Source organism: Zootoca vivipara, chromosome 3, assembly GCF_963506605.1.
Source record: "Zootoca vivipara chromosome 3, rZooViv1.1, whole genome shotgun sequence".
Lineage (NCBI taxonomy): Eukaryota > Metazoa > Chordata > Lepidosauria > Squamata > Lacertidae > Zootoca > Zootoca vivipara.
Genome location: NC_083278.1, coordinates 116,303,706 through 116,328,179, shown reverse-complemented (window position 1 = coordinate 116,328,179; position 24,474 = coordinate 116,303,706). Strand labels below are relative to the sequence as shown.

The window sequence follows — 24,474 nt, the reverse complement described above, 5'->3', positions numbered from 1 at the left end:
GTACGCCTGCGAGAGCATATCATATCCTTCATCCTGGCAGGGCTTGCATACCCAGAGGTGGGCGATACGGAACACCAACCTATTATTAAGTAATAGACTCGCAAATATTCCGAGTTTTCCTGAAGCACAGCCAGGCTGGTGCTGAGGGGAGGCATCCCAACCATGGAGGCAGGATAGGTATTTAATTTGCTTTAATTTGTGGCTGATTCATTAAAACTTGGGAAATCGGTAAAAATGATTCTGCAAAAAAAAAAAAAAAACCAGAGCACCATCTAAGTCCACCACCTTGTTTTCACAGATGCAAACCACGGTTTATTGGACTGGGACCGTCACATCTCAACTGCGCCATTGTTATTTTCTTATGTACTGTAAGCAGCTTTGGCTGTTCTTGCCACGAAACAATTAGATTTCTTTACCTTGTAACAGGCAACAGCCAGTTTGGAAAGCCCATCCACGTAAGGTCCATAAACGCTGTGCTCTCTGACTTTCAACGACTGTCGACTCCTGTTTCCAAAGCAAGCACACAGAGAACAAGGCGTTACTCTCCTTGCAAATGTTGGCAGCCGATGCTAAGTGCTCCCGGTTTTCCAACGGGAGAGTTTAAACCCTTCCTCTTGAAACCAAAGGATGCTCAGCTTAGATCAGGCATCCCCAACCTGCGCCCCCCCCAGATGTTTTGGCCTACAACTCCCATGATCCCTAGCTAACAGGACCAGTGGTCAGGGATGATGGGAATTGTAGTCCAAAACATCTGGAGGGCCAAAGTTTGGGGGTGCCTGGCTTAGATCATGCCCAGTGTGCTCCAAGTCAAGGCACATTTTGCCAAGCAATTCCCGCAATTGGTGGAGGGCAGGAATGCAGCCACACAACTTCTTTTTAAAAAAGATAAAAGAGATAAGGGCTGCACATCTCTTTCCATGCTAACAGGGAAATACAGACAAATAACTGTTAACACTTCTTCAGGTTTGAAAGGCATTCGAGTTAATGCAAGGCGACAATTATCTTAGGAGGGCTGGGAAGGATAAGAGATATTTGCCAAGGACTTGCATCTGGGGCTATTTAGACTTCCCTCCCCTTTCATGACTTAGCCTTGACCCTTTCTCTGATGCAGAAAGATTGGAACTCCGAATATAAGCAATTGCAGGAGCTTTTATTACTTTCTATTACAGTGTGTTGTTGTTGTTGTTAGACGTGAGTGCATTGTTTTTGTAATTCTAAACGATTCAAAACTGTTTTTAATGCTGTATTTTATATTGCTGTAACCCGCCCTGGGACCTTAGGGTGAAGGGCAGATAATCCATTTAAATAATCATAATAGTAATAACAACAACAACAACAACAACAGGCAGCCCAAACAGGTAAAGTAAATGAAAAAGAAAGCAAAACATGGGAGATCCCAGTTATGGATCTGCCACATTAACTGCAGTTATGACGAGACGTACTAGGAATGCATGAAACTGTCTTCTACCACCAGTCCAACTAGCTCAGTGATATCTACACTGGCCGGCAGAGGCTCTCCAGTAAGGCTGGGAGATAGATATATTGATATACTGTGTCATCCAAAACCAGTTTCAAGTCCGTATCGTGATATTGATTTCATAGTTTTGACCCGGCAATATATGGCAAATTATGGTGTGTTTGTGTGTGTGTGCTATGCAAAATCACGATGCGGGGAAAACCATGAAGCCAGCCAATGCCTCTACATAGGAGACATTTGAAGGCAGCCCTGTTTAGGGAGGTTTTTAATGTTTGATGTTTTATCATGTTTTTAATATTCTATTGAGAGCCGCCCAGAGTGGCTGAGGAAACCCAGCCAGATGGGCAGGGTATAAATAAGGAATTATTATTATTATAGTTCCAGCCTTATTTCAAACATTGCGATATACAATCGTACCTCAGAAGTCAAACGGAATCCGTTCCGGGAGTCCGTTTGACTTCCAAAACGTTCGGAAACCAAGGCGCAGCTTCCGATTGGCTGCAGGAAGCTCCTGCAGCCAATCGGAAGCCGCAGAAGCTGTATCAGACTTCAGGTTCCAAAGAACGTTCACAAACCGGAACACTCACTTCTGGCTTTGCAGTGTCCAGGAGACAAAAGTCGCAAGGCGTTTGACTTCCGAGGTACCGAGGACACTGTGATGTTTGGCTGGTGATATATCACAATGTTGAAAACCCAATATTGCTTAGCCCTCCTCCACAGGAGTCCTGCAATGGCTCTGCAGCCCTACCCAAAAACGCTGAGGACTCAGGATATTTCTCAAGCAAAGCACATGCCCTGCTACGGAGGGCTGGCCCTCCCCGCTAAGCGAAAACTGTCCATTTTGTTCAGAGAAAGACATGTTTGTTCAGCTGGGCCCCCAAAGGCAGGCTTTCATAGAATAATAGAATCATAGAGTTGGAAGAGACCACAAGGGCCATCCAGTCCAACCCCCTGCCAAGCAGGAAACACCATCAAAGCATTCTTGACATATGCCTGTCAATAGGTTGCTGGCCATCTCGATTCCTGCCGCGTTCCACCTTACCCCTTTGGGTCCAGCAGGTCTCGGACTTTCTCGTTGTAAATCTCCATGTAGGAAACCTCCACTTTGAAACTCTGCTCTTCGTTCTCCTCTTTCTGGGCTCTTTCGAAGAGTGTGCTGCACAGGCGAGGGATTAGTCCAGGCTGGTCAGCTGTGCCCATCATGGTATAAGACTTTCCGGACCCTGCGTAAAAAGGGGAAGGAAGAGGCGCTTTAGGAAGAAGGGAGGAGAAGGGCGGCGGATTGGAAGAAAGGGAGAGTTTCAGGATGCCTTCGTAAACGAGCCACCAAGGAGACCAGCAAAAAAAGGACTGTCCTAGATTTGGAGGTGGGAAGATGAAACAAAACTACTCCGAATTCATGGAAGAAATTCCATGGGAAGACGTATCCTTCCACAAATGTTAATGTACAGTTGTACCTCCGGTTATGTATCCCTCTGGATACGTAAACTTCGGGATGCAAACGTGGCAAACCCGGAAGCATTTTTCCGGGTTTCGCCACACGCGCATGTGCAGAAGCACTAAACCATGCTGTGCGCAAAAGCAGTCCTCCCGTTGCAAATTCCTCGGGATGCGGCCGGACCTCCAGAATGGATCCCGTTTGCAACCGGAGGTTCTACTGTACCGTTTGACTTGTCCCCAAATTGATTCTTGAACTTGAATTTTATTAAGATTCATGCTTTAATACTGTATTTTATGCTGCTTTTGTGTTGTATTACAATTAAGTGTTTTAAATTTGTTGTTAGCCACCCTGAGCCTGGGTTTTTGATGGGAAGGGCGGGGTATAAATAAAAATTATTATTATTATTATTATTATTATTATTATTATTATTATTATCCTCTCCACTCACTGTATCAACTAAGCTTTTGCTCGATGTGCAACAGCCAACAGCCTCCATGGGGACTAGGATGGTGATGAAGTGAGCTACCCTTCTACCACCCACCTACATAGGCTACTGCCAGAAGCAGAGCAAAACCCCGAACAGACCACAGTTTTCAGGGCCAGAGAAGCGCAGTCTCCGTAGGAATCAATGGCCAACTGCTCAGCAAAGGAGGGTCTGCTCGTCTCTCTCTAGCCCCATCCTGGCTTCTGCTCCTTGCGGCTGCGCTAAATCAGCCTTTCTCAATCTTGGGTTCCCAGATGTGGGACTACAATTCCCATCATCCATAGTCAGCAGGTGCAGCAGTCAGGGATGATGGAAGTCGTAGTCTGGCAGCGGGGGGGGGGGTTCCTAACCAAACTGCCAAAGCGTAATCTTATATAATCAGAAACTTTTTATTTTATTTTATTTTCCCATCCTCCCAAGGGGCAAGCGCTTACCGGTCTGTCCATAGGCAAAGATGCACGCGTTGTAGCCGTCAAAAGCATTCTGGAGAATGTTCTCTCCAAGGCACTTGAAAACAACGTCTTGGCCTAAAATTAGAACAAAAAGATTCAAATGGCTCGGCCAGAAGAGGAAGAAGTCATAAACCTCTTTTGATAAGACCCTCCAGGACTTCAAAACACATCATATGAGAACTGTTAACGTCTTTCATGTGTGTCCAAAGTAAATGAAGCCTTTAAAGGCGGAAGCTGCAGAGCAGATCTTTATTCCGATCGCACTGAAGTCTCCAGTAAGTCCCTATTGTGTTACTCTGCGTTTACACGAACGTGGCCTGGATCACGATAAGGCAGCGTACAGACTTGGGACTGTGGGCCCTCTCTCTTGCGATTTAGTACACCTTTCCTCCAAGGAAGCACCGCAGGGCGGGGGAGAGCTACTTGGTTTAGCCCTCACCCACTACCCTGCTAGGAAGGCCAGACTGAGAGATAGCTGCTGGACAAAGGTCTCCCAGAGAGCTTGGCAAACGAGCAGGGAATTCGAACCCAGGTCTCCCAGGTTCAGCTCCATCCATTAGGCCACACTGATTCTCTGTGTCTGAATCCAGCCTGAGTTACAGATAAGCTCATTTTTTCAGAGCCTGGCTGCAAAAGGACCAAGGCTGAGGAGATGGCTCTGTAAGAAGGATGTGTAATTATTATTAGTAGTATTATTATTTCATAGAATCATAGAGTTGGAAGAGACCACAAGGGCCATCCAGTCCAACCCGCTGCCAAGCAGGAAACACCATCAAAGCATTCTTGACATATGCCTGTCAAGCCTCTGCTTAAAGACCTCCAAAGAAGGAGACTCCACCACACTCCTTGGCAGCAAATTCCACTGCCGAACAGCTCTTACTGTCAGGAAGTTCTTCCTAATGTTTAGGTGGAATCTTCTTTCTTGAAGTTTGAATTTCATTATTGATCATGTATTATAAGACCACTTTTCTTGCTCAGTGGAAGTGCCTGCGTTTTCCCTTTAAAAATAATGGTTTGTCCATCGCCCTGCAGGCTTTTAAGCAAATGCTTGTGATCATACGGAGCCCATATAAAAACTGGGGATGTGGAAAAACTCGAGTTTAAGAAAACACGGTTGCTTACCTTGGCTGCCCATGCCTGCATCCAGCAGAGAACATCAGTGTGCAGCCAAACTTGGTAAGATTTAGTCTTTTAACTTTGGAAGCAATTTGGGAAGGGCAAATTTTGAGCTGATAAAATGTTCAGCAGCCCCCTCTGCCCACCCATCATTCCTCTGCTCAGACTGGCGATTTCTCAGGAAGTAACAGGAGAGTCCATGTTGGTATGAACCCAGATAATTTTCAGCCTCTGCTGTGAATTTCCGTGTTAACCCTTAAGGCGGGGGGGGGGGGCACGGACTCTCTGGGGCCTTGAGTGAACCATAGAATCGTAGAGTTGGAAGAGACCACAAGGGCCATCCATTCCAACCCCCTGCCAAGCAGGAAACACCATCAAAGCATTCTTGACATATGCCTGTCAAGCCTCTGCTTAAAGACCTCCAAAGAAGGAGACTCCACCACAATCCTTGGCAGCAAATTCCACTGCCGAACAACTCTTACTGTCAGGAAGTTCTTCCTAATGTTTAGGTGGAATCTTCTTTCTTGTAGTTTGAATCCATTGCTCCGTGTCTGCTTCTCTGGAGCAGCAGAAAACAATCTCTCGCCCTCCTGTATATGACATCCTTTTATATATTTGAACATGGCTATCATATCACCCCTTAACCTTCTCTTCTCCAGGCTAAACCGTTTGCTAGTCATAAATTTCAGCCTTTGTCGCTTGAAATATTGCCTCTGGGGGAGTCTGCCTCAGTCTGACACAGTGGTTTTCAACCCATGTCCTGTGGCACCAAGGAGAGGGGAGAAGAGAGTTGGCTGAGGGGAACACTCCACAAGGGAAGGTGCTTGAAAAGGGGTGAGGGGTTGCTGGTTCTGCAGGCAAGGGGTGACTTAACTGGGCTTCTGAGGCTCAGACCACGTTTCCCCACAAAGGAGCCACAGAAAGAATCTACAGTGGTACCTTGGTTCTCAGACGCCTTGGTACTCAAACAACTTGGAACCCAAACACTACAAACCCGGAAGTAAGTGTTCCAGTTTGCAAACTTCTTCCGGAAGCCAAACGTGCTCCGTTTTGAGTCTTACGCTTCCGATTTGAGTGCCACAATTCGATTTTGAGTGCCTCAATTCCGTTTTGAGCGTTACGCTGAGGTCTGTCTGCTTTTGCAGCTCTTTTTGTTTTGTTTTTGCAGCTATGTGGAACCTAGTTCAGCTATTGATTGATTGATTGATTGATTTTGTGACCGCAGTACATTGTTTATTGCTTTCATTTTATGGCTCAATGGTCTCGTTAGATAGTAAAATTCACGTTAAATTGCTGTTTTAGGGGTTGTTTTTAAAAGTCGGGAACGGATCCATCCATTTTGCATTACTTTCTATGGGAAAGCACGCCTTGGTTTTGGAACGCTTTGCTTTTGGAACGGACTTCCGGAACGGATTAAGTTTGAGAACCAAGCTAGCACTGTAGTTGGCCAAGGGAGCCGTGGACTCAAAAAGGTTGAAAACCTCTGGCCCAGCAGACTGACTTTCTGAAATTGACTTTTAAACTAAGCCTCCCCCTCAGACAAATAACCTGCTCCATGTCCAGGCAGAGCCGGGAGAAAACCCCAGACAGTTGCTGCCAGTCAGTGTGGATAATAATGAGCTGGATGGACTAATAGCCTGACTTGGTATAATGCAGGTTCTTCTGTTCCTTGCAAGATCAATACTAGGTCTGTATCTCAGCCCTGAAATACTACCTGCATATTTTTCCTTGACAGCTTCGTCCATAGACCAGAAGCAGTGATCGTAGGCAAACACCTGCAGAGAAACAAACCAGACACACATGAAAGTCTTACTTTTACGAGGTGAACAATCCAACCAGCTTAACAGGCCGTACAGAAAACAAGACACCCAGCGGTTGTCCAACAATAACTTTAGGATGTGTATGGTCCCTGCTCAGCAGCTACACTTCGAAAGGGGCTGTGTGCATTTCAAATTAACCAAAGCAGTGCACTTCTATCACAGGGATTCACAAATTTGGGTCTCCAGGTGTTTTTTCAGACTACAGTTCCCATCAGCCCTGCCCACTAGTCTTGCTAGCTAGAGGTGATGGGAGTTGTAGTCCAAAAGCAACTGGAGACCCAAGTTTGGGAAACCCTGTTTGATCAGATGCTGTCGGGACTCCTGACTCCCACCACCCGCAGCCAGCTTAGTCATGGGCCGGGGAAGATGGAAGTTGTAGCCCAGAAACATCTGGATTGGAGATGCTGCCAACATTCCATGTAGGTCACTGGCAACTAACCTGTGGTCTTCCAGAGGTTGCAGTTACAACTCCCATCAGTCCGGCATTGACCAATGCTCTCGGCCCAGTATACCTGAAGGAGCGTCTCCACCCCACCCCCCCATCGTTCTGCCTGGACACTGAGGTCCAGCGCTGAGGGCCTTCTGGTGGTTCCCTCACTGCAAGAAGCGAAGTTACAGGGAACCAAGCAGAGGGCCTTCTTGGTAGTGGCACCCGCCCTGTGGAACACCCTCCCACCAGATGTCAAAGAAATAAACAACAATTTGACTTTTAGAAGACATCTGAAGGCAGCCCTGTTTAGGGAAGTTTTTAACGTTTGTTGTTTTATCGTGTTTTTAATATTCTGTTGGGAGCTGCCCAGAGTGGCTGGGGAAACCCAGCCAGATGGGTGGGGTAAAAATAATATACAGTATTATTATTATTATTATTATTATTATTATTATTATTATTATTATTGAGTTGGAGCCCAACAACTGGGAACCCAGACTTGGAAGAATGCTAGACTAGAGGTTGATGGAATGGCAATGGCAATTCTTGGGGCAATTCCTCCCCCTGTCTATTTGACAGCAAGATTTTAGTGGCTCCCTGATACCCAGGCTCAAACTGGCAGGGACCAGTGTTGACTGCAGCGACCCGCAAGTCTGGAATCTGCAGTCTGATGCACTTCTGCAGCCTTTCAGACATGCACGGAGAAAGCGAGTGAGGATGAGAGAAGAACTGAGATGTGTGCTCACAACACAACTCCACCCCGATAACAAAAAGCATTGACCAAAGCTTCCATGAGGATACATTCCCACATACTCTAAGCACCCACTAGTTTTCCCGGTCATAAAATTGCAGAGTTGGAAGGGACCCCCCACGGTCATCCAATCCAACCCCCTGGAATGCAGCCATTCAAGGCTGTTTTGCCTCCCCCCCTTTGGGCCTGCAACTTCTTTCAAACGCTGCAAACGAAACTGTCCGAAAATAAAAACCTTTGGAGAAGATGACAGGGAACAGAGCCAGAAGAGAGACACAGAGAATTCTGACAGGCAGCAACTGCAACTTTCCAACGCTGTGCAAATGGGAAGAGACGGTTTGTGTGGTTTAAAAAGGAAAAAAAAAACCCCACACAACACCATCTTTCATCCACAATCCCCAGCGTTCAGTGTGTGACCATGCTGTCATTTCTTCCTGTGACTCATATCTTGGCTGCCAATGGTGCTTCTGGAGAGAAGAGCTTTTAATGTTTTGTTCCACCGCCACCCTTCCTTGCACAGTAGCAGCGAGCACATTTAGAAAGAAAGTGGTAAATATTTTCCTGCACAGAATCCAAAGGCAAATAAATATCAGGATTCCCCCCCCCCCCACACACACACACCAGGCTCCAAAGTGCAATCGGAAAAGACTTACCTTGGGCTGGCTCCTACAGTTCAGAAACAGGAACATCACGGGACATGCAAAGAGAAAGTGGTACAGGATGGAAAGAGGGAGAGAAGGAAAAATAACAGGTTAACACCTTGCTCTCTCTCTTTTTGTAAGTGCAAAAGAAATCACAAGTTTAAAAATGCACAAGAAGGCAGTTCTGGTCACTGACGCAGATAGAAATATTCAAAAGTGTTCGCTTCAATATCACAGGTTTTTTCCTGCAAATATGCCGGCTTGCCAGAAGAAAGGCATTTCCGCACACAGGACAGAGTTCCAGAAGAGACGAGTAAAAAACTTATGGCGCGATACACCCAAGTGAATAGATACAGTGTTCAGGGAGGCTTTTAATGTTTAATAGATTATTGTGTTTTATTCTTTTGTTGGAAGCCGCCCAGAGTGGCTGGGGAGATCCGGCCAGATGGGCGGGGTATAAATAATAAATTATTATTATTATTATTATTATTATTATTATTATGAACTTAATTCGTTCTGGAGGTCCGTTCTTAAGCCGAAACCGTTCTTAACCATGAGGTGCGCTTTCGCTAATGGCGCCTGCTGCCGCCGCTGCGCAACTTCCACTCGCATCCCGGGGTGAAAGTTCGCAACCGGGAGCATCTACTTCCAGGTTGGTGAAGCTCGTAACCTGAAGCGTTCGCAAGAAGGACGATATGTAACACGAGATCCCACTGTATAGGATCGCAGATACGACAGGGTCAAGACCCCACAGATATTGCAGAAATTCAAATCCTGAAAGTAGGGCTGGGAGATATCTGGTTTCCAACAATGCGATACATCACCAGCTAAACATAGCGATGTACCGATATATCGTAATGTCTGAAATAAGGATGGAGCTATGTAGAGGCACTGGCTGGCTTCACAGTTTCCCCCACATTGTGATTTTTTGCAGAACACAAACACACACATCATGATTCACAATATATGGCCAGGTCAAGAATGATGAAACCAATATCATGATATGGACTTCAAATCCAGTTCCCTCGTTGCGAGAAGCCAAGTTGCAGGGAACTAGGCAGAGGGCCTTCTCGGTGGTGGCGCCTGCCCTGTGGAACGCCCTCCCAACAGATGTCAAAGAGGAAAACAACTACCAGACTTTTAGAAGACATCTGAAGGCAGCCCTGTTCAGGGAGGCTTTTAATGTTTAATAGATTACTGTGTTTTATTTTTCTGTTGGAAGCTGCCCAGAGTGGCTGGGGAAACCCAGCCAGATGGGCGGGGTATAAATAATAAATTATTATTATTATTATTATTATTATTATTATTATTATTATTATTATTATTATATAAAATTCTTTTGGACGGCATATAGATATATCGCCCAGCCCTGTTTGCAAGAAGGTGCTCTCCAAAGTGTGCTCTTGTTTTTGTGCGTATCATTGCTTCCCAATTTATTATATTTTTACCCCGCTTTTCAGGGAAAGCACTGACCACCTCTCCCGAGGCAAGCAGTTCGCAGAAATCCAAATGTCATTCCCAATGTGAGATAACCACATGATGAGACTGCAGGGTGGAGGGGGGGGGAGGAACCAGCAATATTAGCGACGAAACACCCTGTCCTCTCCCCCATCAGGTGTAAGCAGACTGACCCTGACATTTTCCAGCCGCCTCTGGCCAGCAGGAGGAGTGGGTGGAGGAGGAAGGGAGAGAGAGAGAGAGAGAGAGAGTCACAGGAATAAAACACGAATTGCAGGTCCTCTCTCATTGGCCACTTGTGCTTAAAAGGAGAGGTGCCGTCCAGCTCTCGAGGTATGTGTGTCGCTTGGACTGTCTCCTGGCACAATGATCTGACCTTGACCTGCGTCCGATTAAGAGTCAACAGGCACACAGAGAAAAGCACCGTAGGAGCAGCAGCAGAAGTCAGAGTGCAGTGCTAGGACCAACGCTTCTGGCTGGAGTAACTCCGCTTGACAGGCACATGTCAAGAATGCTTTGATGGTGATTCCTGCTTGGCAGGGGGTTGGACTGGATGGCCCTTGTGGTCTCTTCCAACTCTATGATTCTTGCAAAGAAAGGCTACTGCGTTTGGGACTTCTAAGTCTAGAGAGGAGAGCAAGAGGCGACACGACAGGATTTTTTAAAAAATAAATGATGCACGGGGTGGAGAAAGGCAATAGAGAAAAGCTTCTCTCTCTCTCTCTCTCTCTCTCTCTCTCTCTCTCTCTCTCTCACACACACACACACACACACACACACACACACAACACCAGAACTCTGGACGCCCAACGAAGCTGGGTGTGGGAAGATTTAGGAAAGTACAATGATGCCTTGCAAGATGAAATTAATTCGTTCCACAAGTCGCTTCGTCTTGCGATTGTTGTAGAGAATTGAACGTTATACAGTCGTACCTCGGGTTACGAACACCTCGGGTTACGAACACCTCGGGTTACGAACAGCTCGGGTTACAAACTGCGCAAACCCGGAAGTACTTTCGCCGCGTGCGCATGCGCAAAAGCAGCACGCGCGCATGCGCAAAATGGCAGTTCGGGTCGCGTTCGGGTTACGAACTTTTCGGGTTACGAACTGCGACCCGGAATGGATTGTGTTCGTAACCCGAGGTATTACTGTACACTGCACTCATGAGACCACAGATGTACATAAATTTTGAAATCACAATAATTTCGTCTTGCGAAATGCGGTTTGCCGCAGCAAAAAAAAAAAAAAACCCGCAAAGAAATTTCGTCTTGCGAAGCACGGCCATAGAAAACTTCGTCTTGCAAGTTACCAAAAACATCGCAAAATGCTTTCGTCTTGTGAGTTTTTCGTTGCGAGAGGCATTCGTCTTGCGAGGTACCACTGTACTTCTTCACTCACCGCACAGTTAAGCCAGCAACCTAGATGGCTTTAAAGAAAGGATGAACCAAATTCATGATGGAGGAGGAGGAGGAGGAGGAGGAGGAGGAGGAGGAGGAGGAGGAGGAAGAAGAAGAAGAAGAGAGGTCAATGATGGCTGCTAGCCAGGATGGCTGTGCTCTGCCATCCTTAGTCAGAGGCAGCAATGCTTCTGGAGATCAGTTGCTGGAAACTGGGAAGAGATGTTCTTGTGCATGCTGGTTCCCCACAGGCTGGCAACTGTGAGTACAGGATGCTGGATTGGACGGGCCATTGGCCTGATCCAGCAGGCTCTTCTTAGGCCATTCCTCCTCTGGTCACTGCTATGGATGCATAATCAGACTGCCTGTTTCCAGGCACCGTGGTTGTGTGCATGGGATTCCCACACGGCGGGGTTGACGTTGCCAGCCCTCGTGTCACGTTCATGTCACCTGGGTTGTGTGAACGAGCATGCCACACAGCGGACTGGCAAGCATCCACGCACATACAGCAGGAAAGAAGCAATTTTTTGCAATATGGTGTGAGTTCCAAAAAGCTGGCTGCGTTCGCACATCGCGCAAACGGCTTAGTACGGCGTGCATGGAGAGGAACAAGACGGAGCAAACTTTGTGCCTCCAAGAAAAGGGAAAGACTGGGAGCTCTTGCTTAACTGCAGTTTGTCATGTGGTCTGTTACAACAAAAATGTGGTTTGCGCTAACTATGGCTAATTTCAAAGAAGCTGGCATCAAACAGCGGTTTCTGAAGCTGGCTTTGATTTATGTATTTCTCTGTCGGCAGGGAGGAGATTGTAACACCAACATTAAGGGGCAAAAACCATCACGGTGGTAAATAGCATAAAAGGAACAGGAGAATTTACATTCCTAAGGTAAGCACAAAATGTGTCACGAATCTGTAAATCATCTTAATACATTGACACATCTGATTTACCCCTCGGGAAAGTCCAGGCGAAGAGATGAGTTCTAAGCAGGTTTTTTTTAAAACAACTGTGGTTAGCCTTAACAGCAATTCTGGGTTTGAAAGGCACAGCAAACCATGGTTAGCTAAAAGCAGAAGTGGAAGCTGCTGAATTTCTCCTCTCAGTTGTGTGGGACAAGGAGATGTGAAAGGAAAAGAAAGACCTACTGTGGTTTATGCACGCCACACTAAACCATGGTTTATTATCATTACGCGCAAGCATGTGACTGAAGCAGGAAATGCAATGAGAGCTGCGCAATTCACAACAGCCCATTTGAAACTTGCCTTTCAACGCAGCTGTCCAGCCAAGCAACCTCCAGCGGCGAAGGCTTTTCATCCCCGCCCCCCCAAAACTGCGAGACAGGATTATGTTATTATATATCACTTAAAACGTTTAGGTCTTTATTGTGCTCGTATTATTCAGCGCTTGGGATTAAAAGCAGCAATAAGAACATAATCCCTGTGGCCCTTTCCTGCATATGGAGGTTTCAAAAAGAGGATTACGCTGTGTAAAACAAGCAGCTCAATATAGGCCAAAAGGCCGATTTCAAATAAGCATTGTGTTCTTTCCACAAAGATGCACACACAGCCTCATTTGATGTTCGCGGCTAAGCGGAGGACCAGAAAGCAAACCACAGGGCAGCCAGGCACAGCTTGCAGCTCAGGCAATCCCTGTGGGCAGCCTCCCCCAAACCTGGGGTCCTTAGATGGGTTAGGCCACAATTCCTATCAGCCGAAACATCTGCAGGGCACCTGCCCTGCGAAGGTGGCTGCCTACGTACTAGTTTTGCCCACATCAAAGCGGACCACGTACATGTACACGCATGCATGACCCTGGGGACCTGGATGCACATAATTCTTCTCCTGTCCGTGAAAGAGACAGCTAATGAGCGCTGAGGACAAAAGTGAGAGAAATTCTCAGCACGGCAACATTACCGTATTTTTGCACTGTGGGTTAAACCACTGAGCCTCTTGGGCTTGCCGATCAGAAGGTCGGCAGTTCGAATCCCCGCGACAGGGTGAGCTCCCATTGCTCAGTCCCAGCTCCTGCCAACCTAGCAGTTCGAAAACACGTCAGTGCAAGTAGATAAATAGGAACCGCTACAGCGGGAAGGTAAACGGTGTTACCCAATAACCCCCTCCCCTGTGCCCAGCACATTTTAAAAAGGGCATTGGATGTCACTCAGCCTGGTTGAAGAGGAACGTTTTTGCCTGGCACCTAAAGATGCCTAATGAAGGCGCCCGGTGAACATCTCTGGGGAAAGAATCCCACAAATGGGGAGCCACTGCAGAAAAGGCCCGTTTGCACAACCTTGCATTTAAGCACTCGCCTGGTAAGCTATAAGCAATGAGGCAGGATGGCTCTGAACACCTGCTGCTGGGAGATGCAGGGAGCAGATATCAGGTCATAGCAAAGGCCTTCTAGTATAAGTAAGTCTTTACTTGATGGTCAAAGCTCGCCAGGTGGGTCCCTTTCTGCTGGGAACGAAGTCCACAAAGCATGTTCTTCAATACTCAGCTTCAAGGTTAGGTAACCCATCTCTGATGTATGGAAGTGAGAGCTGGACCGTAAAGAAGGCTGGTCGCCGAAGAATTGATGCTTTTGAATTATGGTGCTGGAGGAGACTCTTGAGAGTCCCATGGACTGCAAGAAGATCAAACCTATCCATTCTGAAGGAAATCAGCCCTGAGTGCTCACAGGAAGGACAGATCCTGAAGCTGAGGCTCCAATACTTTGGACACCTCATGAGAAGAGAAGACTCCCTGGAAAAGACCCTGATGTTGGGAAAGATGGAGGGCACTAGGAGAAGGGGACGGCAGAGGACGAGATGGTTGGACAGTGTTCTCGAAGCTACGAACATGAATTTGATCAAACTGCGGGAGGCAGTGGAAGACAGGAGTGCCTGGCGTGCTATGGTCCATGGGGACACGACTAAACAACTAAACAACAACAACCCATCTCTTCATGATCTCCGTCTCTTTTGTCTTCTAGGAAACATTGGAAATGTGTTAGGATGCGTGGATATTATTTGCAGAAAAACTACTCCTGCTGGCTCGCATTACTCCTTCCCGTTGCATTTCTTGCCAGCCCTGACTCAGGCTTCAGCGGGCTCCAGTTTGGCAGCAGGGAAGGTGAGCGACACAGATTTTTATCACATCCGAAGCACAACACAGATGAGAGGAGATGCTCGGTTTCCATCTGGGAATCATCTGCGTTTGTCTGGGAAAGAGATTAAATCCCGGCCTTTCACATCCTCATTCTCTTATAACGGCACTAATCTCAAATAATTAGAGGGTGTTCGTTAAAATTTTCAGGAAAGTCCTTGGAGAGACATCAGAATGTTTGTTGAGAAAGGGGGGAAAATGAGGAATAGGCTCATGCTCATTTCACCTTCCTAAAATACACACCCTTTCACTCAGCCAGTGATGGCTCATTTTGAGACTAGGCTTGTAAATTATAGTAAGTAGCCAATACACGTGGGCTTATGATGTGCGGTTTGTTTAATTTGTGAAAACCACAATAGACTGTGGCAGCAATTAGTGAGTCAGGATGGTTAAGTGCGTCTGCTCTGGAGGAGAAAAGGCTAATAAAAAGTCAAAAGGGGAAAACCCTGAGCAATAAGAGGCACCCAACTCTCCGTTCCTCACCTTCCTTAGGCATTTCCAGCATGCTTCCTTTAATTATTATTCTTTTGCTGCTCATTTTAATGCCATGAAAACAGGCACAGCTTTGCGGTCTCAACCTACGGATGTGACTATGGTGTCAAGAGGTTGGAATTTGGGGTTTGTTAGCACTGGGGGATGGAAGTGAGAGCTGGACCATAAAGAAGGCTGATCGCCGAAGAATTGATGCTTTTGAATTCTGCTGCTGGAGGAGACTCTTGAGAGTCCCATGGACTGCAAGAAGATCAAGCCAATCCATTCTGAAGGAAATCAGCCCTGAGCGCTCACTGGAAGGACAGATCCTGAAGCTGAGGCTCCAATACTTTGGCCACCTCATGAGAAGAGAAAACTCCCTGGAAAAGACCCTGATGTTGGGAAAGATGGAGGGCACTAGGAGAAGGGGACGGCAGAGGACGAGATGGTTGGACAGTGTTCTCGAAGCTACGAACATGAATTTGACCAAACTGCGGGAGGCAGTGCAAGACAGGAGTGCCTGGCGTGCTCTGGTCCATGGGGTCATGAAGAGTCGGACACGACTAAACGACTAAACAACAACAACAAGGCACTGGGGGACATTCCAGGGCAAGCCAGGATGGGCTCCACTTGAGCCAGGATGGAACCAGACTGCTGGAGCTTAAAATCAAAAGGGTGGCAAGGCTGCGGGCGGACAGAGGAGAGGACTGTGAGGAACCGAGGGGGGTCCAATCGGAGCAAAATGCTGCAGGTGAAAACACAAGTGGCACTTGAAAGAGAGAGACGGTATTACCTGTGCAGTGTTTCTCAACCTTGGGTCCCCGGCTGTTGTTGGACTACAACTCCCATCATCCCTGACTAGCTAAGGGATAATGGGAGTTGTAGTCCAGCAACAGCCGGGGACCAAAGTTTGAGAAACACTGCCTGTGGGGAAACCCACAAGCAAGACCCGGGCGCAAGAACCCTCTCCCTTCCTGCAACTAGCATTCGGATTCACACCCAGCCAAGCTCTTCTGGAAGGTGCAAGTTTTTCTGGAAGCCGAGGCTGTAGAAGGTGAATTAGATGTGGCTCTTTGCAATGCCTTTGCAAAGGTCTCTGCTAATAATAAAGTCATGCCTATTTGCTCCATTGTGGGTGCCGCCCTTAATGAATCAACTAAACCCGCCCAGTGTCAGAATCACCCACTTATCAAAACCAGTTAGATCGTTTTGACCTGCCCTCCCCAGAAGGGTGCTGGAAGCGGTGAGATGGAAGATGGAGCCTAGTTTGTTGTGGCTGGTCAATGGCAGTCCAATGAGCGCTTGAGAAAAGGTTATCAGCACTTCTTGGTGTGTGTGTGTGTGTGTGTGTGTGTAATTTTTTAAATTAGTTTTTCCATAACCAACATCATATAAAATAAACATCGATACAATATCACAATGTGGGATTTTTCCAATCCTGTGACTTCCCTCTACCTTCTCCATGGTTCCATTATTTTTGGTTATTTCAAGCATGTCCAAGTCATATTTTCCATCTGTATATATCTAATTCTTATCTATCATCATAATACAGTGGTGCCTCGCTTAACGAACGCCCTGTAAGACGAAATGTTCGCTTAACGAAAGGATTTTTCGAGCGGAGGTTGCCTCGCTAGACAAATTCGTTTTATGAAAAATTCATCTAGCGAATCGCGGTTTCCCATAGGAATGCATTGAAATTCAATTAATGCGTTCCTATGGGCAAATTTTTTTTTGAAAAATATTCAATGCATTCCTATGGGATTCGCTAGACAAATTTTTCGTTATAAGAATAGACCCGTAGAACGAATTAAATTTGTCTAGCGAGGCACCACTGTACTGCAAATATTTTCAGAATCCTGCTGATATATCACCTTGTATACAATGCTTTGACATATATGCCATAAAAATTTCCCATTCATTTTTTAATTTGTTATTACCCGGATTTCTGAGTCTTCCTGTTAATTTTGCCATCTCTGCATATTCCATCAGCTTAATTTGCCAATCTTTTCTCGTGGGAATTTTTTCCTCTTTCCAGCATTGGACTATCAATATGCATGTGGCCGTGCGTTGCATACATAAATAGATTTTTATATTTGGGGGGTATTTCCCTTCCTGTTATTCCTAATAAAAAGGCTTCTGGATTTTTAACAAAAGTTATTTTAAGCATTTTTTTTCCAATTCATTATATATCATTTCCCCAAAAATCTTTATAACTTTGCATTGCCACCACTCAGCACCTCTTTGCAAGAGGGAAAGCTTCTTACAGAAAGTGTCAGTTCATTGACTTAAAAACAAACCACCACCCCACCCAACAATGGACATTCAGCCACTTTCGGCCTATGTCCAACCATCTGTTTTTGAAGTATGCTGTGGCTGAGTGGGTAGAGCAAGCCCCTTGGGGAGCTGCAAACCATTTTTAGACATTGGGCACCCATAAATGCATTTATTTCATAAAATTTACAAGCTGCCTGGCTGTTAATTTTAATTTTAATTTTTTTAAAAAAAAACCTCAAAGACATTAACAAAAAGAACAATAAAATTATGAGATCGTTCTGCCCGGACACTGAGGTCCAGCGCCGAGGGCCTTCTGGCGGTTCCCTCACTATGAGAAGCCAAGTTACAGGGAACCAGGCAGAGGGCCTTCTCGGTAGTGGCACCCACCCTGTGGAACGCCCTCCCACCAGAGGTCAAAGAGAACAACAATTACCAGACCTTTAGAAGGCATCTCAAGGCAGCCCTGTTTAAGGAAGCTTTTAATGTTTGATGGATTTCTGTATTTTAATATTTTGTTGGAAGCCGCCCAGAGAGGCTGGGGGAACCCGGCCAGATGGGCGGCCTACAAATAATAAAAATTATTATTATTATTATTATTATTATTATTATTATTATTATTATTATTATTAAAAGAACTCAAAAGAGCAGAGAGGTCTCAGGAGGAAGGAGAGATGGGAAAATAACCTGGCTTCCCATTTTCTTCCACGCAGTACCCAGGGGAGGGATGCCTTGCTTAGAATCAAAACATTTCAAAGACAAATTTATTTGTTGTTGTTGTTTAGTCGTTTAGTCGTGTCCAACTCTTCCTGACCCCATGGACCATAGCATTTATTACTATTTATTTATTTATTGCATTTATGCACCATAGCTAAAGGTGGTGCGCATGGTTCTCCTCCTCCCCATTTCACCCTTACGACAACCCTGTGAAGTAGGCTTGGTTGAGAGACAGGAACTGGCCCATGATCACCCAGTGAGCTCCATGGTCTCCCAGGTTCCAGATCTAATACAGTCGTACCTTGGATCCCAAAAACCTTGCGAGTCAAACGTTTTGGCTCCCGAAAGCCGCAAACCCGGAAGTGAGTGTTCCGGATTGTGAACATTCTTTGGAACCCGAACATCCGACGCAGCTTCCGATTGGCTGCAGTAGCTTCCTGCAGCCAATCAGAAGCCGCACCTTGGTTTCCAAACATTTTGGAAGTCGGACAGACTTCCGGAATGGCTTCTGTTCAAGTTCCGAGGTTCCACTGTACTCTAGCAATTGCACCACGCTGGCAGATGCAGAAGCCACGTCCAATTAAGGGATGGAGAGTCCCTAAACCAAGGTTGGGGAAGGGGGAAAGAGTTTTGAAGCCACGACTTTCTAAAACTTTGGCAACACTTCCCCCCACCCCAACCAGCAATTTGCATGCTGTCCGCACCTGAATATGCCCAATTCCTGAAATCAGATTGGATTTGCACGGTTTGCATTTCCTTGCTACGCTTTTCAATTTGCTTTTGTCGTTGACGCTATTAAAATAGCCATGTTCAAATATATGAAAGGATGTTCAAATATATGAAAGGATGCCATATGGAGGAGGGAGAAAGATTGTTTTCTGCTACTCCAGAGAAGCGGACACGGAGCAATGGATTCAAACTACAAGATAGAAGATTCCACCTAAACATTAGGAAGAACTTCCTGACAGTAAGAGCTGTTCGGCAGTGGGATTTGCTGCCAAGGAGTGTGGTGGAGTCTCCTTCTTTGGAGGTCTTTAAGCAAAGGCTTGACAGGCATATGTCAAGAATGCTTTGATGGTGTTTCCTGCTCGGCAGGGGGTTGGACTGGATGGCCCTTGTGGTCTCTTCCAACTCTATGATTCTACGTCCACTTCATCAAATCTGGCTCTCTTTGGAAAAAAGTTTGGACACCCCTGGAATAAATGGCCCTTCCATCTCTACAATTCTGTGATTCTGTGGCTCTTTCTCCTCTCCTTTGACTTACTGCTAGTCCAGACCGATTTTGGTTTAAGGAAGGGACACAGACACACACACGGAAAGCAAAGTGCAATTTAAGAGTGGCAGAGCTCAACAGTCCTTTCTACAACAACGACCAGGCAACTTCACCTGGCCCTCTGGCTGGACTAATCCGGCCCCTGTGACAGTTTATTTCCTGGGATAATAATAATAATAATAATAATAATTAAAAAGCTCAACAACTTCAATCCTAAAAAAGGTCAACAACTTTGGTTGACCCTCACACATCAAATATATAAAAGGATGTCATATAGAGGAGGGAGAAAGGTTGTTTTCTGCTGCTCCAGAGAAGCGGACACGGAGCAATGGATTCAAGCTACAAGAAAGAAGATTCCACCGAAACATTAGGAAGAACTTCCTGACAGTAAGAGCTGTTCGGCAGTGGAATTTGCTACCAAGGAGTGTGGTGGAGTCCCCTTCTTTGGAGGTCTTTAAGCAAAGGCTTGGCAGCCATCTGTCAGGAATGCTTTGATGGTGTTTCCTGCTTGGCAGGGGGTTGGACTGGATGGCCCTCGTGGTCTCTTCCAACTCTATGATTCTATGAAATATATACAGGCATTGGCTGCATGTTGCTGGTGCCACAACTCTCCCATGTTTTTCATGGCATGCAAGCCTGTCCTGTTTGCCACACCGTGTCAGGGAGGGTTTTATGGGTGGGAGAGGAGGGGAGGGGGATAAGCTCTCAATGACCTGGTTTGCCCAAAGAGCAAAGCGACAATTCTCTCTCTCTCTCTCTCTCTCTCTCTCTCTCTCTCTCTCTCTCTCTCTCTCTCTCTCTCTCTCTCTCTCTCTCTGTGTGTGTGTGTGTGTGTGTTTGTGTTGGCAGAAATTGCAAGAGAACTTTCTACATATGGTCTACAGATTCCATTCTGCTACGGCTTTGGAGTTCGGGTAACTGGTCTCATCCTCGTCGCCAAACTCCCCGCAAAACAGCAGCTACCCCGTTCCGGTCAAAATGGCAGAAATCCACCCCTGTGTGCCCAGTGTCTACCAAAGGGGGCTTCAAATACGGGCAGATAGGGTGGGTGGGAACAGGGGGGGAGCAGGCAAGCCCAGATTTTAGTGACAGATGGGGGATAAAAGCTGGGGAAACAATCAAATGGAGACTTAATAACAAGCAGCACCTGGAGAAGATGCAGAAAGATGGCAACGAAAGAGACATGTTTGGGACATCCAAAGGGACTGTGGCTTGTATTCGAGGCCCCTCCATTCCCTTTCAGCAATGAGGACCAGAATCGCGGGGAAGGGAAGAAAAGTCATGTTTCTGCGCAAGTCGCATTCTGCCCCGTCCTCAAAGGCTTGTCCTGCTTTCTCTGTTTCATGGGGTGGGCTTTCAACATCTGCTCCATCGTTCTCCCACCCACCGAGAATAAGCTGCATTTCAGGCCAGCAATTCCGAACGCCTGTTTTGTACTTGGGAGGCCTAAGAAGCTTAGATTTAAAAACTTCTGTCCTCTTTTCTAACATTCCCCTCTTCTTTCTCGGGACTGGCACGGGGAGCCTTGCAGGGCTCCTTTCCTTCGCACGGCGCTCTCTTGATATTCAAATTAAAACAAATTTGTGGGCTGGGAGGCCTTGTGAACAGCCCTGGGCAACAAAGAAATCTAATAAGAAATTTAAAAATAAAATAGAGGGGGAAAGCATGCACACGGAAGCTCATAGCAATAACAAACTTAGTTGATCTCTAAGGTGCTATTGGAAGGAATTTTTTTTATTTTCCAAGAAGTAAAAGGGATTCTCTTATGCTACCTGCACATCACCCATACGACCTAAAAATACATTAAGGGGCCATGAAATATTGAACTAACTTTTTATGTTAACATGACTCTGGGCAACCCATTTGGCTCAGGGGCTGCCCGAGTACAAGCTTGCGTAGCCTAAGAGCTAAGCCAGCCCGAACCTTGCAGATTTCATTGGGTCGGCCAAATAGGATGCCAGGTGTTGAACACACTGCAAGAAGCGAATCGTTAGCTCTGAGCAGCTGTTTCCCAGCAAAAAAAGACGACTGTCCCATCAGAGCCTTGCCAAACTTCCGGCTCTCTTCCACTGTCTTTAAGAGACAACAACTTGCTTTGATTAAACTATGGCTGGCAGATGTAAAATACATCAAAATCAAACTCGAGGCAGCTAGAAAGGGAGCGAGGAAACAGGAGGGATGAGAATTGCCCACAAAAATCACAGCTGCTAAGATACGCAACAGATTTCTAAAGGAGGAAATTGATTTAAAGGTTAGTGATCGTTCCCCAAAATATTTTATTCCTTTCACTCATTTATACAAAAAGCAACAACCCCCTCTTCCCGAGGTGCCGAATGTCTATTTACAGTGGTACCTCGACATCCGAATGACTTGACTTCCGAAGATTTCGACTTACGAAGTCGGCAAACCCGGAAGTCTTTTCGCTGCGCGCACTGTCCGCGCATGCGCAGAAGCACAAAATCGTGCTTTGACACGGACGCTTAGACAACCGAAGACTTCGACTTACGAAGAGCGCCGTGGAACGGATCGCCTTTGTAAGTCGAGGCACCACTGTATTTACATTTAACTTTCAGGTAATTTCAGTTTTTAAGCAAAGGTATTTCACAAGTAAAGGGATGCAGGTGGCGCTGTGGGTTAAACCACAGAGCCTAGGGCTTGCCGATTAGAAGGTCGGTGGTTTGAATCCTCACGGTGGGGTGAGCTCCCGTTGTTCGGTCCCTGCTCCTGCCAACCTAGCAGTTCGAAAACACGTCAAAGTGCAAGTAGATAAATAGGTACCGCTCTGGCGGGAAGGTAAATGGTGTTTCTGTGCGCTGCTCTGGTTTTGCCAGAAGCGGCTTAGTCATGCTGGCCACATGACCCAGCCAATAAAGCAAGTTGAGCGCCGCAACCCCAGAGTCATCCGCGACTGGACCTAATGGTCAGAGGTGCCTTTACCTTTACCTTATCCCACAAGTGTTTTCTGAGGTCTCCGACCGTGTTCTACCAGTATTGCATTATGTAGTAAAACCGTGGCAGGTTTATTGAAAAGCACCGATTTCCTCGACAGTTTTACTCCATCGGTCCTTGTCAGAGGAAGAACTTTGTGTCAGTAAGAGCTGTTCAACAGTGGAAGAAGAGTCCCTCGGGAGGTTCTGGACTCTCCAGAAGATTCCACCTAAACATTAGGAAGAACTTCCTGACAGTAAGAGCTGTTCGGCAGTGGAATTTGCTACCAAGGAGTGTGGTGGAGTCTCCTTCTTTGGAGGTCTTTAAGCAGAGGCTTAACAGCCATCTGTCAGGAATGCTTTGATGGTGTTTCCTGCTTGGCAGGGGGTTGGACTGGATGGCCCTTGTGGTCTCTTCCAACTCTATGATTCTATGATTCCTTGGAGGTTTTTAAGCAGAGGTTGGATGGTAATCTGTCAGGGATGCTTTAGCTGAGATTCCTGCATTGCACGGGGTTGGACTAGATGACCCTTGGGGTCCCTTCCAACTCTACAGGTCTATGATTCTACAAAAGGCCTCTGGTGGTGGTTTGAAAGTTCTCTTATGAGGCTATGTGGCTTTACGAAATACTGTTGTTGATTTAATCATGTGTAGCTCTCGATTTTGTTGGATTTTAAAGGACTGAACATTTATGTCAACTTTGCCCCCTTGGTAGTTCTTGGGTTTTCAACTGCGTTTGTTGCTAGCCAGCTTGAGTTTAGAGAGAGGCATGGCAAAAACACACACCCTGTTTTTAAAACTTGGCACCCCGTCCCACCCACCCTGCCAGGGAAAAAGAGATCATTCTTTTGACTGTGCTGTAGCCTTACCCTTCGCACAGCATCCGAAATAACCCTTCTCCTCACCCCTCGGTTATTTCCCCTCCTTGACGTTTCATATTGGCAGACTCATGACTTAATAATGAAATATTCCCAGGGGAGGATCGGGCTACGTGAACATAACACAACGGGCTTCCATTCATTGTTTCGGGCAGCGGCAGGGAAGCGCTGCTGCTTTGACGTTAAAAGCACACATCTTGAAATATTTCAAAGCTACTCGTACACATAATAACCTCTGTTTCGACAAATTAATAAGGGACAACACCCTGAGCGGCACCACCGCTTCAGATTTCACGTGGTAAAGTGAGAAGTCCAGGTGTGGCCGGGAGAAGAGGAAATTAATTCCAAGACAGTACAGAATTTTAGAATTGTAGAGTTGGAAGGGACCCCCAGGGTCATCCAGTCCAACCCCCTGCCATGCAGGAATCTCACACACACATTACAGGACGTGAGGGGCAGATGAGGCTTGTCAACCTGGCAAGGTAGCCCATCCAGGAAAAGGAAAATTCTGATCCTAAACCTCTGCTGCCTTGCAGGAGTATACGCTACACAGATCCAGCGTGGAGTCCCTAAAACGGTTAGGTGGTGCCTGCAATCTTCATCTCCTTCTTCTTCCTCCTCCTCCTCTTCTTCTTCTCCTTCTCCTTCTTCGTCTTTCATAAATACGGTCCGTAAGTGACTGTGGAGGCCAATTCTGGATCCACACGTCCTTCCACAGTGGGGACATAGGTTTCCGGGCAGGAGTTGATCATGGTGAGGGTTTGCCAAGCCTGCCTTCCTCTTAGCACATTTCTCCGTTGCGTCCTGAGTTCGAGTGTGTTCAAAGCCCAGGACACCTTTGGTAAAGGCTGTTCTCCAATTGGAACACTTGTAGGCCAGTGTTTCCCAATTGTTGGTGTTTATACTACATTTTTTTTAGATTTGCCTTGAGATAGTCTTTAAACCTCTTGTGAGTAGACAAAATTTTGCGTGAAGTTGTTTTTCCTTAGAATATCATCATCAACAACATTCTTCTTCTTCTTCTTCTTCTTCTTCTTCTTCTTCTTCTTCTTCTTCTTCTTCTTCTTCTTCTTCTTCTTCTTCTTCTTTCTCCCCCTCCTCCTCCTCCTCCTCCTCCTCCTCCTCCTCCTCCCCCTCCTCCTCCTCGTAAAGGAAATTTGGGCAGTGAAAAGAAGCTGGGAGACAGGGAAGCAGTAGGAAATAAATGTTTTACCAGGAAAACACATCTGGTCTCTGCACAAGGAAGAGTCAAGTTTCTAAAATTTACACATCGTTATTCAACAGCAGGTTTAACCATCCTTATGTCACCCGACACAGTCCATTTAGAGAAAC

The 24,474-nt window shown here is 46.4% G+C and overlaps 1 protein-coding gene across 3 annotated transcripts in view; it reads right to left on the bottom strand.

The window, feature by feature from the left end:
• The window catches only part of KIF13B (kinesin family member 13B), a 160,980-nt gene that overhangs the window by 102,196 nt on the left and 34,310 nt on the right, over nt 1–24,474 (bottom strand). For all 3 annotated transcript variants that reach the window (XM_060273162.1, XM_060273164.1, XM_060273163.1), the window contains exons 3-7: nt 8,622–8,634; nt 6,685–6,745; nt 3,837–3,929; nt 2,520–2,700; nt 417–504 (exon numbers count right to left, since the gene is read on the bottom strand). In XM_060273162.1, the coding sequence (XP_060129145.1) occupies nt 417–504; nt 2,520–2,700; nt 3,837–3,929; nt 6,685–6,745; nt 8,622–8,634 (436 nt within the window). The remainder of the gene's footprint in view (nt 1–416; nt 505–2,519; nt 2,701–3,836; nt 3,930–6,684; nt 6,746–8,621; nt 8,635–24,474) is intronic.